This window comes from Peromyscus maniculatus, chromosome 7, assembly GCF_049852395.1.
Source record: "Peromyscus maniculatus bairdii isolate BWxNUB_F1_BW_parent chromosome 7, HU_Pman_BW_mat_3.1, whole genome shotgun sequence".
Lineage (NCBI taxonomy): Eukaryota > Metazoa > Chordata > Mammalia > Rodentia > Cricetidae > Peromyscus > Peromyscus maniculatus.
In genome coordinates, this window is record NC_134858.1 from 96,651,213 (window position 1) to 96,666,940 (window position 15,728).

General features: G+C 45.7%; 2 protein-coding genes across 2 annotated transcripts in view; both read right to left on the reverse strand.

The window, feature by feature from the left end:
* The window catches only part of LOC102907200 (coxsackievirus and adenovirus receptor homolog), a 46,322-nt gene extending 35,856 nt beyond the window's left edge, over positions 1 to 10,466 (reverse strand). Inside the window, exon 1 of the mRNA XM_006975147.4 lies at positions 10,350 to 10,466. Coding sequence (XP_006975209.2) covers positions 10,350 to 10,392 — 43 coding nt within the window. The 5' untranslated portion in view covers positions 10,393 to 10,466. The remainder of the gene's footprint in view (positions 1 to 10,349) is intronic.
* A 3,117-nt stretch (positions 10,467 to 13,583) lies between these two features.
* Pik3cb (phosphatidylinositol-4,5-bisphosphate 3-kinase catalytic subunit beta) overlaps positions 13,584 to 15,728 on the reverse strand; it is a 117,725-nt gene continuing 115,580 nt past the window's right edge. The window contains exon 24 of the mRNA XM_076576883.1: positions 13,584 to 15,075. Within this exon, the coding sequence (XP_076432998.1) occupies positions 14,938 to 15,075 (138 nt within the window). The 3' untranslated portion in view covers positions 13,584 to 14,937. The remainder of the gene's footprint in view (positions 15,076 to 15,728) is intronic.

Consider the following 15,728-nt stretch of genomic DNA (forward strand, 5'->3'; position numbering starts at 1 on the left):
AAGAGTGAACCCTAATACAATATGCGGTCTTGGGGTGGTCCTCAGGCATTGGGGACGGTGCATTACTCCTCTGGGGATGCTGTGCATATGGGGGGGGAGCAGAGGGTGCAAAGGGGCACTCTATACTCTGTGCTCAATTTTGCTATAAAGCTAAAACGACTCTAAAAAAGTAAGGTCTACTAAAGGGGAAGGACTTCCACATAAGATGGCAGCCGAGATGCTGCTGCCTCCATGTGACCCTGACAAAGACAAGAAAGAGCAGACCCTGTTCCAAAGAGGAAGAGTTTCTGAATCTCACAAAGGTAGATACAGAGCAGATGAAGAGTACCAAGGACAAGATGGGCGGCTCCACAGAGAAGTCAAGCTGAGCTGCTGCTCAGTTGCCTGGTCCAGGACGGGGAAGCAGAAGCCTCATTCAAAGAGTCAGCCAGGGATCCTGGGGAGAAGAGACTCACGAGCCTGCCCTCCAGGCCAGTTCACAGGCCTCAGAAGTCTCAAATGAAGTCACCCGGTCTGGTGAGACAGTGGTTCCTCTGGCAGATGGGTTAGTCATGGAAAGGGATCCTATCTTGCTGCTCTGTATGACTTGGCAAGCAGTGGACAGACATCATCTTGGGAGGGATCCTATTGTGTACAACTGACGACCCTCCTAAAATTCGTCTAGCATTGCCCGGTGTGAGAGACAACCCTGGTGTCAGGTATGAAGAGTGGAAGGATTGGACACAGTGGCAAGAGTCTCAGATCAGGCTGTGATTCACATAGGGAGAGGCTGCCCTGCCCTTGGTGGCCAGGAACAGACTTCATCAACTGGGAATGACTTTAGAGTGATGGTCCCAAGCATGGAGTCAACAGACGGACCATTTCAGGAGTCTGTGGCTCACTGCTGCAGAGCCTGAGAACCATGAGGTTCCAGTCCACGACGTGCTGTCCACAGCTGCAGCCCTCAGCAGGAAAAGCAACAGGTAGTGGGTTGAAAATGGTCTTCTGCTGGTATGGATCTCCGTGCCGTGGTTGTGTCTCCCATCCCAGTGGACATAGGAAACACTCCTCAGCTGAAACAGCCGCCTCAGAATGGAGGTGGAGAGGCAGTACCTGCCCAGTCCACAGACTGAAAAGCTAAGTGTGGCCACGTGGAGGCCCCTGGGGTATGAAGAGGGGAAGCCCCTAAGGAGGAGACAGCTATGGCAGGCAGGGGACACTTGTCCACGAGTCTACATGTCCCCGAGTCACTCGACTCGCGTGCAGATAACTGGCCATCTGTCATTTTCAGGGACCCCAAAGAAGCTGCTCCAGTACCTCAAGTTTTTGTTTTGTGTTGCTGTTTGTTGTTTGCTTTGTTTTTCAAGATTTAATTATTTTTATTTTACATGTATGGGAGTTCTGTTTGCATGTATGTCTGTGTACCATGTGCATGCAATGCCCGTGGAGGCTAGAAGAGAGCACCAGATTCTCCTGGAGTTATAGACAGTTGTGAGACACCAGGTAGGAGCTAGGATTCAAACCTGGGTCCTTTGGAAGAGCAGCCATGCTCCAAACCACTGAACCATCTCTCCAGCTCTCCCATTTCTTTGTTTTTAACTACACTTTAGTGGTATTTTCACTTTACTGTACTAAAATATTTTATGCTATCTTCTATTATTCTTCATATATTCATCTAATATTATTTATCAATTTTTACATTATTGGGAAATCTTTTCCCTTTTTTATTTTTAAAAATTTTTATTTTATTTTGGTTTTTCAAGACAGGGTTTCTCTGTGTAGCTTTGCGCTTTTCCTGGAACTCACTTTGTAGCCCAGGCTGGCCTCGAACTCACAGAGATCCGCCTTTCTCTGCCTCCCAAGTGCTGGGATTAAAGGCGTGTGCCACCACCGCCCAGCCCCTTTTTTATTCTTTCAACTATACTTTTAGTATTTTGACTTTTTTTTTCTACTGGTATTTATCTATTTAGATTTTTGTTCTTATTGTTTGTGAGACAGGATCTCATGTAGGATCACCTCAAACTCCTGATGTAGCTGAAGATAATCTTGAGCAGAGCTCTTGGGCTCCTAAGCCGATGAACAATGGATGAAGTTTTCCTTGTTATAAGAAAGCAAAGACAGAGGAATGGTTTGAACATTGTTGTATAACAGTTTCCTCTGCCACTGAAACATTCCATTCTGCAGGGAAGCTCCTCAAATGGGGGGGGGGGGAACAACTCAAAATAGCTGCAGGAAGTCCCTGAAACTGACATGATTTAGGAGGCTCCTCCCTCTCAGAGTAAGCAATAAAGTTGCTGAGAGTCATTCTCAGACAAGCCAAGTTGCAAAGAAGACTGAGACCAGACCAGCCGCTTCGAAGAAGCCCAAAGCAGCTGAGCTGCCAGGAGGAGGTTTAGACCAGAGTCACTTGGAAAGGACACTCCAAGCTGCTGAGCTGCCTGCAAGCTGTGCAGTGAGCTCCAGGTTACCAGCTTTGTGAGCTGCCACTCATGCTGGGGTGGACTTCGGTTATACAGTTATCTTTGAGTCATTTCTAAGTAACCCCAATAAAACTCATTGTTCACCTTGGTCTGTCATGGGCTATTTGGGGTAAGTAATCATGTGTGTACTGTCTCCCCAGGAAAAATTTTGTCACACAACACATGTTTTCACTCATTCTAATGTACACTGAAGTTCCCAGGGAAAAAGCCACACCCATGTGAAAGTCTTTTTTTATGGGGAGAGGGGGATTTGAAACAGGGTTTCTCATTGTAACCATGGCTATTCTGGAACTTGCTCTGTGATAGGATTCCTAGCCATGCCTCCATGACCATGCATGTGCTGGCAAAAAGATTAGTCATCCCAGGGCCTTACGTCCTACGCAATCCGTGTGCTGCATGATCACATAATTTGCCAGCAGAGTGATCACACAATCTATGCGCATGCGTGGCATAGCTACATAAATCCATATGCGCATGTACAGGAGGAACCTATAAACAAGCGGGTTCCATCTATCCCTCCCCTTTCTTCCTGCACAGTCATTCCATTCCCATAGTCCTATCACATCCTTTCTGTCCCCTTCCCCTAATAAACTCTTATAGTGGGATTTGTTGTACCCTGTGGCTTTTTTCACATGGTAAACAGTGCTGCTTAATGAATAACATTGCGCCGCATAATAACCAACACTCTGTAGGCCAGGCTGGCCTTGAACTCCCAGAAATCCACCTGTCTCTGCCTCCTGAGTGCTATAATTAAAGGCCTGTACCACCACACCTGGCTTCAAAGAGTCTTTAAGAGTCTAGCCATGGATTAGAATTTCTGTGATTGTAGAGAGTTGGAATGTCCATTCTCTCCTTGCTCCACCCCCTCCCTTCAAGAGCTAAAGTTACCTTAGAATGTCTTAGGATAATGCTCTTTATAGCCATTCATTGCCCACCTGTGTCTGAGCCAACATCCTCTTGGTGATCGCACTAAACCTTTGGAATGTGTTAATAGAGCATTAGCTTCTACTAACCCCAAAGCTGAGAATGTCGTCAGAGAACATCTTAGACTGACACCACTTTGCAATTCCCCTACCCAATCTTCCTACCAATGTGTTTGAAAAAGGCTTTCATTTATCAGTTTCTTTGGTTTTGCATCTGTAAAAGTTCATGTAGTGAGAGGTCTAAATTTTCCCCATTTTACAACCGGATCTAGGTTTCAGTTTTTTAAGAGCAAACAAATTTTTTTTCCAACAAAAGACCATTAGTCAACACCACCCCTGACTGCAGGGAGGAGGAAGGAAGCATGTACGAGGCCTGAGCCAGCCCCCACAGCATCACAAGACAGTGCCCCAAAAGGACAGTTTCTGTAACCCCCTGAAACAGGTCTTGACTTGCCCCAGTACACCAAAGATGGAAAAACTAAAACCTCAGCCAATCAAAAATATAATAGTGTAATTGCTGCTTGCTTGACCAGTTGTTTGAGATGACCTAACTGTTCCTGAAATCCCCCTAGCTGTGCTTAAAAGAAGCCTGTACGCTCCTCTCAGGGTCATTGCCATTTTGTGCAGGTGAACAACCCACCCCACAGATGCTGGTAAATAAACGCTCTTTGCTCTTGCATACTGTTTGAGTCTGGGGTCTTCCTTCAGTGTTTTCTCAGACCCCTGCAGTAACAGCTTCAGTTATTATGACATGAGGCATTGTCAAGGTGGAGTGAGCAGCAGCTAAAGGGACCATTGTTGTCTTAGTTGGAGTTTCTATTGCTGTTAAGGGACACCATGACCAACTCTTATAAATGAAAACATTTAATTGGGTAGCTAATAGTTCAGAGGTTCAGTTCATTATCATCATGGTGAGACATGGTGGTGAGCAGGCAGACATGATGCTGGAGAGGTCACTGTGAATTCTACGTCTTACACAGGCAACAGGAAGTGAACGGAGACACAGGATGTGGCTTGAGCATATATGAAACCTCAAAGTCTGCTTTCACAGTGACATTCTTCCTCCAACAAGGCCGCACCCACCACAACAAAGACACACCTCCCAATAGTGCCACTCCTTTTAGGGGCCATTTTCTTTCAAATCACCACAATTGTGGAGGAAAGGACTCTCATAGGGTGAGGGAGGGCACTGTGATCACTTCCCTGTTTCGATTGGCACTATACTATATATTGTGTCTTGAGCAGTTTTTCTGAGACGGTTTTCCTGTTCAGGTGGTTGACAGACATATTTGGATAAACTCTAAAATTAAGGGACAATACTGTCACTTTACCCTTTACAGGAACACCTCTGACGCTTACGGGCAATAGCCTTGTGATCTTTGGGGCAATTTAGAAAGTCAAGTCTCAGCTGGTCAGTAGTGGCACACACCTTTAATTCCAGCATTCTGGAGACAGAGGCAGGTGGATCTCTGTGAGTTCGAGGCCAGTCTGGTCTACAGAGTGAGTTCCAGGACAGTCAGGACTGTTACACAGAGAAACCCTGTCTCAAAAAACCCAAAAGCCAAACCAAACCAAACAAACAAAAGAGTCAAGTCTTAGAGTCCATGACACTTAGGTCCAGTTTTTCTGAGAGGCAAGCAGAGTCACAGTGTTTCATTCAGTCCTGGTTTTTGAGGACACTGGTTACGAGGGAGGAGTTAGTCCCCAGTGACCTTCAAACCTGGTGAAAGTCGTTATGAAACAAGGGAAACAAAGCTCACACGTCTAAAGAGTGGAGGAGGAAAGTGACATGAAGCACAAGTGAATGCGAGCACAGACGAGAAGTCCCTGCTGTCCTAAAACCGCAACAGCACACATTAAATCTAGAAGGAAGGGACGGATCAAAGCGGGCAACAGTGACGAAGACCGGTAAGAGCACCTGTGGGATGTTCTGGCCCTTCCTGACTCTGCTGCCTCCATTCAAGAGCCCTCTGACTATTTCCCAAAGCAAATCTTTCGGGTCACCACGCCCTTCTGTCCCCACGGGCAGTATTACCTCTTCTCTCCTATCTCATCAGAATTAATTCAGTGGGACCCCAAGGACCACGGATCAAAGTGGAGACCAGATCACACCAGCATTTTCTCTATTATAGGAATTTATTTACAGGTCCCACCCTCAAGCATTGGGACTTGACTCCCTCACAAGGACTGGGTGCTTAGCTCTGGAGGGGGTGTCCAGCCTTCTCCACACCTAACCCAAGTGCAAGCAAAGGGAGGGAGGGTGCACAGAGAAGAGTGAGTCAAATTCAGGCCATCCATAGGTCCAGAAAAGCTCACCCACTGCACTAAAATATATGAACAGCAGCAAAGGACTGCAGGAAAGGTGTCCGTGGACACCAGAACCTGGGACTCACTGTCTTGGAGTCGAAGAACAGAACTCCATTCAGCTACACATGTGAATCAACTACCAGCCCACTGCCTGAACAAACCTGCAACCCTGAACATGGAAACCGCACAAAGGCCTGCTGCACAGTCCTGTAGACGCCAGACATTAGCACAAGCCTGCCTTGCCCGAAATCAGAAGCATTAGGACAGGCCTGGAAGGAGCCGGCTTCTGAGACGTGCATTCTGCTCTATTTCCTAATCTGGGAGGGAGGTACTTAGATATGTTGGCTCGCTTTGTGATGATGCTCTGACCTGGACCCCAAGAAACCTCTGAACTGTGTGCTGTTCTGTGTATGACTGCTGTATTTCAACTCAAAGTTGTCAGGATTTTTGTTGTTGTTTTCTGTTTTCTTGAGACAGGGTCTCATTATATAGCCCAAGCTGGCTCCAGACTCCTGCCTCAGCTTTTCCAATGTTGGAATTATGGGTATATGCAACCAAACCCACCTAAAAAGTTTTTTTTTAACCATACTTTGTGCTATGGGATGTCTTTCTGTATACTGTGAATATATATGGCTTCCACTGGATAATAAATGAAGCTGTGTTGGTCTATGGCAGGGCAGGAAGGAGCCAGGCAGGAAAATCCAAGAGATAGTAAGGGAAGAAAGGCAGAGTGGGAAGATGCCAGCCACCACCCAAGGAGCAACAAAATGCCAGCAGATCAGTAACGCCACGGGCACGTGGCAACATATAGATTAATAGGAATGGATTAATTTAAGATGAAAGCTAGCTAGCCAGAAGCTGAAGCCATAGACCACACAGTTTGTAATTAATATAAGCCTCTGAGTGATTATTTTATAAGTGGCTGCAGGACCTTGGGGCTGGGCGGGACCAAGAAACTTCCGGCTACAACTTTTTTTTTTTTAATGTATTTATTTTTGTAGTGCTGGAGAGTGAACCCAGACCCTCACACACACTGGGCAAGCGTTCCACCACATTCTACTTAAGTGTAGAGTCTTTAAAAAGCTGAAGGAGAAATGGGAGATGGCTCGGCAGCAGGTAAAGTGCCTGTCAGGCGAGCTGAGGACCTACATTTGCATCGGCAGTAACCAACCTTTGAAGCCAGGAAGGCCCAGGAGCATCATCGAAACAGCAGTGTTCTTGCATGGCCCCTGCCTTGCTCTGTCTGGTAGCACAGCTGGGGCAGCAACTGATTCCTCACTCTGGACTGAAGGCGTGCCCACAGGACTGCAGAGATTTCTCCCAGCACCATCACAATGTCTGATCCACAAATATGTATCATATTCTCCCCCCCCCTTTGGTTTTTTTGAGTGTAGTTTTGGTGCCTGTCCTGGATCTCGCTCTTATGTATATGAGTGCTCTATCTGCATGCATGCCTTTATGCCAGAAGAGGGCATCAGATCCCACTAAAGATGGTTGTGAGCCACCATGTGACTGCTGGGAATTGAACTCAGGACCTCTGGAAGAGCAACCAGCGCTCTTAACCACTGAGCTATCTCACCAGCCCCATATCATATACTTTTAGCCCCAAATTTCTTCCATCATGACTATGATTGCTTACAAAAATTTTATGTACATAATTCATAAACTAGGATGAGGGAAATGTAATTTATAACAGAAAAACAGTTAAGAGATTAAAAAATGTGCATATAGATCTCGTATAAGTATTTTCTGAATTGGATCATGATCCGAGCTTCTGTCCTCTCCTCACAGACACACTCTTCCTGGAGAACCACAAAACTTCAATCCCAATTAAGTTATTTTCATCATGGGCCTAGGGAGATGGTTCCTAGTTTAAGATTACTGGCTGGTCTTCTAGAGGACCTAGGTTCAGGTCCCAGCATCTACATGAAGGCTTAAAACCTTCTGAAACTACAGTTGCAGGGGGTCTGATGCCCTCTTCTAGCCTCAGTGGGCACCAGGCACACTCACCGTGCACAGACATACATGCAGGCAAAACACCCCCACACATAAAATAACAATTAAAAAATGCTCATCCTTCTTCTCAATAAAAATGGCATATTTCTACCCACTCCCAAGAACTCAACATGCAGATGCCAAATTGAGATTCCTCTGGCAAAACAAGTGGAATTTCTCACCTTTTCTTCCACTTTAGAAAATAATACGAATCACTCCACTAGGCACTAGTAATCTAGTCTCTAGAAAGGCTGAAGCAGGAGGATCAAGTTCAAGGCCAATCTAGCTGCTTAGTGAGACAAAGACTCAGTGACCATCATGGGAGATGGGGCAGAAAGATGGTGAGATGAAGGGCCTGAGGAAGTCTGCTGTGAGATTGTGCCTTTCAGCCATGACAGGGAAGTGACAGGTCCCAAGTCTCAACACCATGGCTGCCTAAGGAAGACCTGAACAATATCAACTCCAGTTGACATCCCGACACAGATGGGGGAAATCTCACAGGACCCCACCCCTAGGTGAAGAGCTTCAAGCAACTAACTGCTGCGGAGAGAGGGAGAGTTAGTCTCCCCAAGGAATGAGCTCCCTAATTGTTTATCCAGTACCAAATGGTCACCCCTGAAGCATCAACATGCAGGTAATACTGAATGGACTCAGCAGGCTGTATTTATGTTTATTCATTTACCTGTATACGTAACAAGAGTGATTAAAGAGAAGGTGGTTCATGGATTTGGGAGAGAGCAGGGGACATGGGACGGAAAGGGGGAAGGAGAAGAATAGGGAAATATTGCAATTGTATCTTAATTAAAAATTTTAAAGGGGATACATATGACAGAAAATGAAAACCTGGAAACAAACTTTTCTTCCTTTCTTTTTTTATCCTTTAAATCACTTCATGTAATTCCTAGGACTTAGTAGTTAACCTATAAATAAATATTTATTGAATGCAGTTAAAATAGAAAAAAGGGGGTGGGGCTGGAAATGCAACTGAGTGGCAGAGTATTTCACAGCATGCTCAGGGCCCTTGATTCAGTCCCCAGGAAAGAAGGAAGGGAGGGAGGGAGGGAGAGAAAATTCCCTAAATCTTTTTTTTTTTTTGGCTTTGCGCCTTTCCTGGAACTCGCTTTGGAGACCAGGCTGGCCTCGAACTCACAGAGATCCGCCTGCCTCTGCCTCCTGAGTGCTGGGATTAAAGGCGTGTGCCACCACCACCCGGCTAAATTCCCTAAATCTTGAAAGAGATATGGACATCACGGTATCTGAGGTATTTAGACCCCCACACAGAAATGATGAGAAAAGAACCCTAGAGTTATCCTAGAGTTGAATGTCAAGAGTTCAGATATGCCATTCAAGCTGACAGGCTATAGAAACGGGAAGTGTGATTCATTGGATGTGACCTCAGTGGACTTGGCAGCTTCAGAGAGTGGAAGGGGTGGGAATCAGATTCCAAAGAGTAGAATTCGTGTTCAGTATCAGAATGTCCTCGGTTAAGACTGTGCCTATCAAAATGGCACTTTCTAGGAAAAAAAAAAAAAAACCTCAATTTCAGGGCAGATATTATTATAGGTGACTCACCGCCTTCCACATTTCTGCTTTAGATAGCTCTAATCTATTTTTTCCCAGAGAACACAGTGTTTTTCAACTCCAGCTTGACTGTGAATGGACCAGGTAAACTGGTAATTGTCCCTTTATCTTTTCAGGAAACATTGCTGGAAATTTCAGCCAAGCTTAAAATGAATCCAGAAGGTGGGCGCAGCCATGTAGACTCAGATAACAAAGAGGCTTGGTAAAAGAGCACTGACTGCTGCTATCTGTGGCATCCAGGAGTGTAATAAAGATTTTAATGGAAGCATTAAACATAAACCATTCCCACAGAAAGGCTATCAGAACTCAGGACATTTAATAACAGGGGGCTCTCTATGTAAGCCAGGTTGTCCACAGATTCACCATCCTCCTGCCTCAGTTTAAGTGCTGGGATCACAGGCATACATCATACAGGTGATTGGTCCTTTCATTTTTAATCCCCTCCCACACCTCCCCACCACAAGAGAGGACACAGGAACATAATGTATTTTGGTGTATCCTTTAGGAATTACCAAGTTGTTCAGTCTTGTTTAAAAAAAAAAAGCCATCAGCCAATGCATTATGGACTTGAAGCAACAAGCAGAGCCCCTTTTGCATTCTGCTCTGGGCCTGTAAGAGAGAGAACCACTTTCTTGTTGTTTCACCTTTTAGTTAGCAGTCCTGACTGTGGTTGGTTGGTCTTGAAACCTAAGAGCATGTCTATTCAGTGCCTCTCTCTTTAAGATAGCCCGAACCATCCAGGACTCAGAGCAGTTGGCTGTCCAATGAATAAGGACTTCTGTCAGTCAGTCCAGACATGGCCAAGCATTTGAAATCCCTGGACAGGCACCAAGGAGAGACTGAGAGTCTAACATGACACAAGGTAAGAAAAAATCACATTCTGCACCCTGAGCAACAGTGCCCTGGGAAGAAGCAAGAGGCTCACTTACATGCCCAAGCCCCGGTCCCCCAATCTCGGAGTTCCGTTCCCAGCTCTTCCATCCTGCACCCAAGCAGTTCCCTGCAGAGGCTCCCTACACTCCCAGCTTCTGTCCTTTCCCAGACCTTCGCTGGTGGCCCCAGGGAGGCCCTGGCCTCTACTCACCTACGACTCCCCACAGGAGCAGGAAGCCCAGCAGAAGCACCATGGTGGCTGTCCAGTGGGTGGCAGCGACAGGAACTCAGCTGTCGCTCTGGGTCCCCAGCTTCCCTTGCATCTAGGTTATCTATCTACTGGCACCAGGATTACCCTATCCAACAGGGCAGGTGCATCTGGCCCCGTGCCAGCTCCGCCCCAAAGTGAGGTTACCAGGGCAACCTGGCACGGCTCGGGGTTAAAGGGAAATTCCCAGTGTTGCTTTTGAGCTGGGTTCCCTGACCCTGCCTGTTCAGTGGTTCAGAGTTTGTGCCCCTTGCCTTCTCAGGGGCCCTGCCTTCCCTCCAGAAACCGAATGTAACCCACATTACCCGCCCAAGTCGACCGGGTAGACATCTCCAGTCATCTGTCCCACCTCCTGCTGCTCACTGCAGAGTCTGGCCTGGGGTTCTAGGGTTCTAGGAGGTGACGGAATTGCGCAGCGGCATTAGCATTTTTTTTTTTTTTTTTTTTTTTTTGGTTTTTCGAGACAGGGTTTCTCTGTGTAGCTTTGTACCTTTCCTGGATCTTGCACTGTAGACCAGGCTAGCGGTGGTGGCATTAGCAGTCTTAATGAGACTTTTCTCTAGTAAGGATCCCAAACCTGCAGGTGGGACTTGGGGATTTCTTTAAAGATTATTCTACCAGTGAAGTTGGTCAGCACAAACTCGTGATTTAAACGTTGGGGTAGGCAGGGATGGGGTAGGTAGGTCTTGGGTAGGGTGAAGAGTGGGAGGTGTGAGTACTCAAAGATCTTGCAGTAAGATAGGTCCCTCAGTGTCTCTTCTGTCATTCTGCTGTTCATTCTGGGTTGCTCTTCCTCGGCAGTGGCCACTGCAGAGAAACTCAGGGCTGTACCAGGAAAAGCAGCAGCTGTGATGTAGTAGGAAAACCTGGGAGAGGAGTGGCCACCATCTGGGTGAGTTATTTAGAAATGGCCCCGACAGCTCAGAGTTGACATGAAAATCACACACACACACACACAGGCAGAGACAGGGGGTTGGGGGGAGTGTTTTCTACCTGGCACATAGCAAATAATTAAAACAATATATTAGAAAATGCTTTTTATTGGGCCAGAAAGCACAGGGGAAATTGATTGGGGAGATCAATAATTCAGTTGCAATACTGGCTGCATAGTAAGATTATGGGGAGAACACTTTATTTTAAAGACCAATAGCACAGCTACACTCCAGGACATTCTAATTTAACATGGGTAGAATCCTGCTGACTTAAGGTGAGTCTGAATACTGATATGATGGACCTAGGGAACCACCTCGGAGCCAAGGAAACTCCTACCCGATTCTCAGTACTGGTGCTCAGTCTTTGGAGTTCAAACCTTTACCTCCTCTCATTTTATGAAGTAGGAAAAGGTCAAGCACTGAAGTCATTCACTTGTTTAGTGACGATTGTTGTGGTGTTCTGTGTCTTACTCTGGGCACTCTGAGAGCATTGGGGGGAGATGAGGAAGTGGAGATCAGACACGCGATCTTGAGGTAGGCGCTCTAAGATACAGTAAGAGAAGACATTGCTGCAGAGAAACCTAAGGAGTGGGGAAGTCCTGTTCTCCCACATGGAGTGGCTTCGCAACTCAAATCTAAAACTCTTTCAGGTATGAGCAATTGCCTATTCCAGTTTACTTACTAAGAGGGTGATAGAATTACATTATTCCGACTTCAGTTAGTGGTATAGGAGGATATGATTTTCTCCTTGTGCCTTCTACGTCTGTGATAAAACACCATGACCAAAAGTAACTTGGAGGAAGAAAGAGTTTATTTCAGCTTATAGTTCCACATCACAGTCCATCTGTGGAACACTGAAGGAAGTCAGGGCAGGAACTCAAGCGGGCAGGAACCTGGAGGCAGGAACTAAAGCAGAAGCCATGGAGGAGTGCTGCTTGCTGGCTTGCTGAGTTTACTTTCTCATAGCACCCAGGACCCCTAACCCAGGGGTGGTACCCACCCACAGGATCCACGCCTGTCCACAAGAATAACTAATTAAGGAGATACCCTACAGGCCTGCCTACAGCCAATCTTATAGAAGCATTTTCCAAGAATGCCTAGTAACCTACCGGCAGAGATTGAGGCACAAGTGCCTGAGTTAAGTATGGCCCAATGAATCAAAACATGAGCTGGTTATGGCAGACGTAGAAGCAACTCCAAGACTTACTTTAAGGGGACCTGCTGAACCACAGGAGACTATGTGGTGTTTGTTGTCAGAGTGTCTCAGTCACTGAAGGGAATAGGAACTAGCTTGTGGGCAGAAGTTCTAATTTTAGGGTGGCAGGAATATAAGTATTTCTGAAAATTAAATTGGAAAGCACTAGAAACCATTTCTACTTGATGGTTTGTTTTGAGTCGAGGTCTCATGTAGCTCAAGCTGCCCTCAAATTCACTGTAGCTGAGAATGGTCTCGAGTTCCTGGTTCTCCGGAGTGCTGGGATTAGACACCTATCTGAATAAATTATGAAGAGACACGGTAACACATACACCCTAGGGCAAAGAATAATCACTGTCCACAATGTGGCTTCTTGACTCTCTGCAGGGTGGTGCTTCCTGGCAATCTAACGCTAGCCTGACATCCCCCAATACTTTCACCAAGATCTCAAAGCCAACCTGAAGGAGTCTGGGCCTTTGGCTCAGAGGCAGAGAGAGAAAAGGTGTTATTTAAGAAGCTTGTGGAATACAGCTTGCTCAAAGTCAAGGCCTTGGCTAGTCAGTCCTTGTTCAAGCAGATGTTTGTACAGTCTAGAGTGCTAACTCATCTGGAGGATGGCTTTCTGCCTTCCCTCTTTTTTCTCAGCTAGAGACAAGCAATTCAGCAAGCGTGGATGGAGTATCTGTCAGTATCTGTCTACTGAAGCACACCATTCTGGCTGGCTTTCCCACAAGCATGTACACATGAATGCGGTACAGCAGAGAGGGGAAATGGGGTTACAATAGCAGACTGATGGAAACACCCTGCCCCTTAGGCTTCCATCAGTCCAAGAGGCCTTACAGACTGTCCATGGTGGAGCTAGGAGGCAAGGAAGCTGGGCAGAGGTCCTGAGCCTCATCCCACTCCTGAGGTTGGTTTGTCTACTGACTTGGCCATTTTGGGAGAGTCCCAGTGGCAGCCGGTTCCAAAGACTCTGTTTCCCACAAAGAAAAGGCCCACATGTCCCCCAAACAGCCGAAACCGCCCATTTATTTGACTGAGAACATTAAGAAGAACAACAAAATTAAACAATCTTTAATAAAATTCCTATAGAAAACTGAAGTCACAGGGCAAGTACTCAGTTGTCTTTCCCGTGTCATTGAGGATTGAGGGCTCCCAATTTTCTTTGGAGAAGAAGCAGTAGTTTTGCTGGATCTTGACAGTACTCAGTCCGTGTGCTGCTAAGGCAAGCACTCCGCCACTACTCAGAAAGAGCATCCATTTACACACCAAACCAGTAGTTCCTATTGCACATGTTAACATTACTTGTCACCTAGCACCCTAACTATATGGTACCTCAACAAATAAATTAAAAGATTTCCATGTGGCATGAATCCACTTCAATTTGAACTAATACTATTGGAAAAAAAAATCACATTATTATACATTTTAATAAATACAGTAAGAACAGCTGGCATATTACTAAAATACTGAAATTTGGGTTTGGAGTTTATTTCATAAATAGATTCCTTTTCATTTGCTCGCTTCCTTGGATACAACTGCTCAAGTATTGTGTTGTTCTATGACATGAACTCTCAGAGCTCCACAGAGAAACTGCATTCATATGTGCCTCAGTAGTGAAGCAGATGGAAGAGCTGGATCCACAGCTAACTGAAAAGTAACTTAGGAAAAGCTCTGCTTTTGTAAAACTTTAAAACACAGGCTGAATAATACCAAAGAAACACCTTTTTATATAGAACTCCCACTAGAAATCTTATAAATATATATGCAGCATATATATATATATATTATATTTGCCCCACCAATAGATTCTCAGCAAGTCTGGCTGGAATGATGCTATCATGATAGATAAATATTAACAAAATTAGTGAGTTTTCACAGATTTAAAATATTTCCTTTGAAAAATAATAAGTTCAACATAATCAATGTAATTTGTAGCTTACATAATTTAAAGGGAAGGGAGATATCTTTCTTGGAAGCCTCGTTTGTACAGTCAGAACAGCCCCCAGCCCCCAAATGTCATGGTAAGTTGTTGGCTGAGTGGCAGCGCTTGGTCACAACACTGAAAAGAAGTATTTACACCTCCCTGGTAAAGTACCAAATACTGAAGAGGGGAAAAAAATCCCAAACAGTCCCTGATAGCATTCCTCGGCGTGCAAGGTCAGCAGGAAAGGGTCCTCCATGCTGTTGACAATGTTCATGATGAGTTCTGGAAGCATTCGAGAAACAGAGGGTGGGCATCAGGATGGTTCAGATTAGGCTCTGTGGGAGGCCTTGTTCTTGATCTCACTCTGAGTTTCAGGATTTCATTCCCTTTGCATTTCTGGCAGGGTCATGTTCAATTTAGTGCAAGTGCAAAATGGAAAGGAAGCACACTGACCAGTACATTAGGAGAAGGCCAGTGCTAAGACCTGTAGTCTTTGCGAACTGTGTGAGCCATCCAGTTCACCTTGGTGGTCCAGCTTTCCCTGAGTGCCTCATCAAATTTCTGTTTAAATTGTTTGAGTGCCTCTTCTTCACTCTTTCCCAAGGCAAGAGAGTCCTAAAGATGAAAGAGAAAAATGTCTGACTTCATCCACCCTTGATAGAAACATGCCAACATCATAATCTACAAGAGGCTGGTGTGGTCGGACAGGGTTTCATGGTTTTCTGGTCAGATGACTGAGGATCCATTAACACAGCAAGTCAAAGGCAAACCAGTGGAAACCAAAGTGTGAGGCAGCTGCTGATCCAGAGTGTGGGCAATAAGCCCCAGCCTAGTGCCCTCCTCTGCATGCCTCTTCTATTGTGGAGAAATCACCTAAGTTAAAAACTCCTTGTGAAACTGCTCCTTCATGTGAACTTCACAGACTCCTCCTCCCCCACCCCACTCCCCTTCATCCCGGCTTAAACCAGAGGAAATGACTTTGTTCCATTCCCTTTGGATATTTTGTGGCTGGAGGTTGACATCTCTTAAGTCTTCTTTGTAAAAAAAAATAATAATAATAATAATTAGTTACACTTATTTTGTGTGTATGTGCATGCCCCACCCGTGTGTGTGTGTGTGTGTGTGTGTGTGTGTGTGTGTGTGTGTGTGTGTGTGTGTGTGTGTGTGTGTAAGTTAGAGGGGATCTTTAAGGAGTCTGTTCTCTTTCCAGGGACTGAACTCAGACCGTCAGACTTAGCAGCAGGCAACCCTCCTCCCATCTGGGCCAT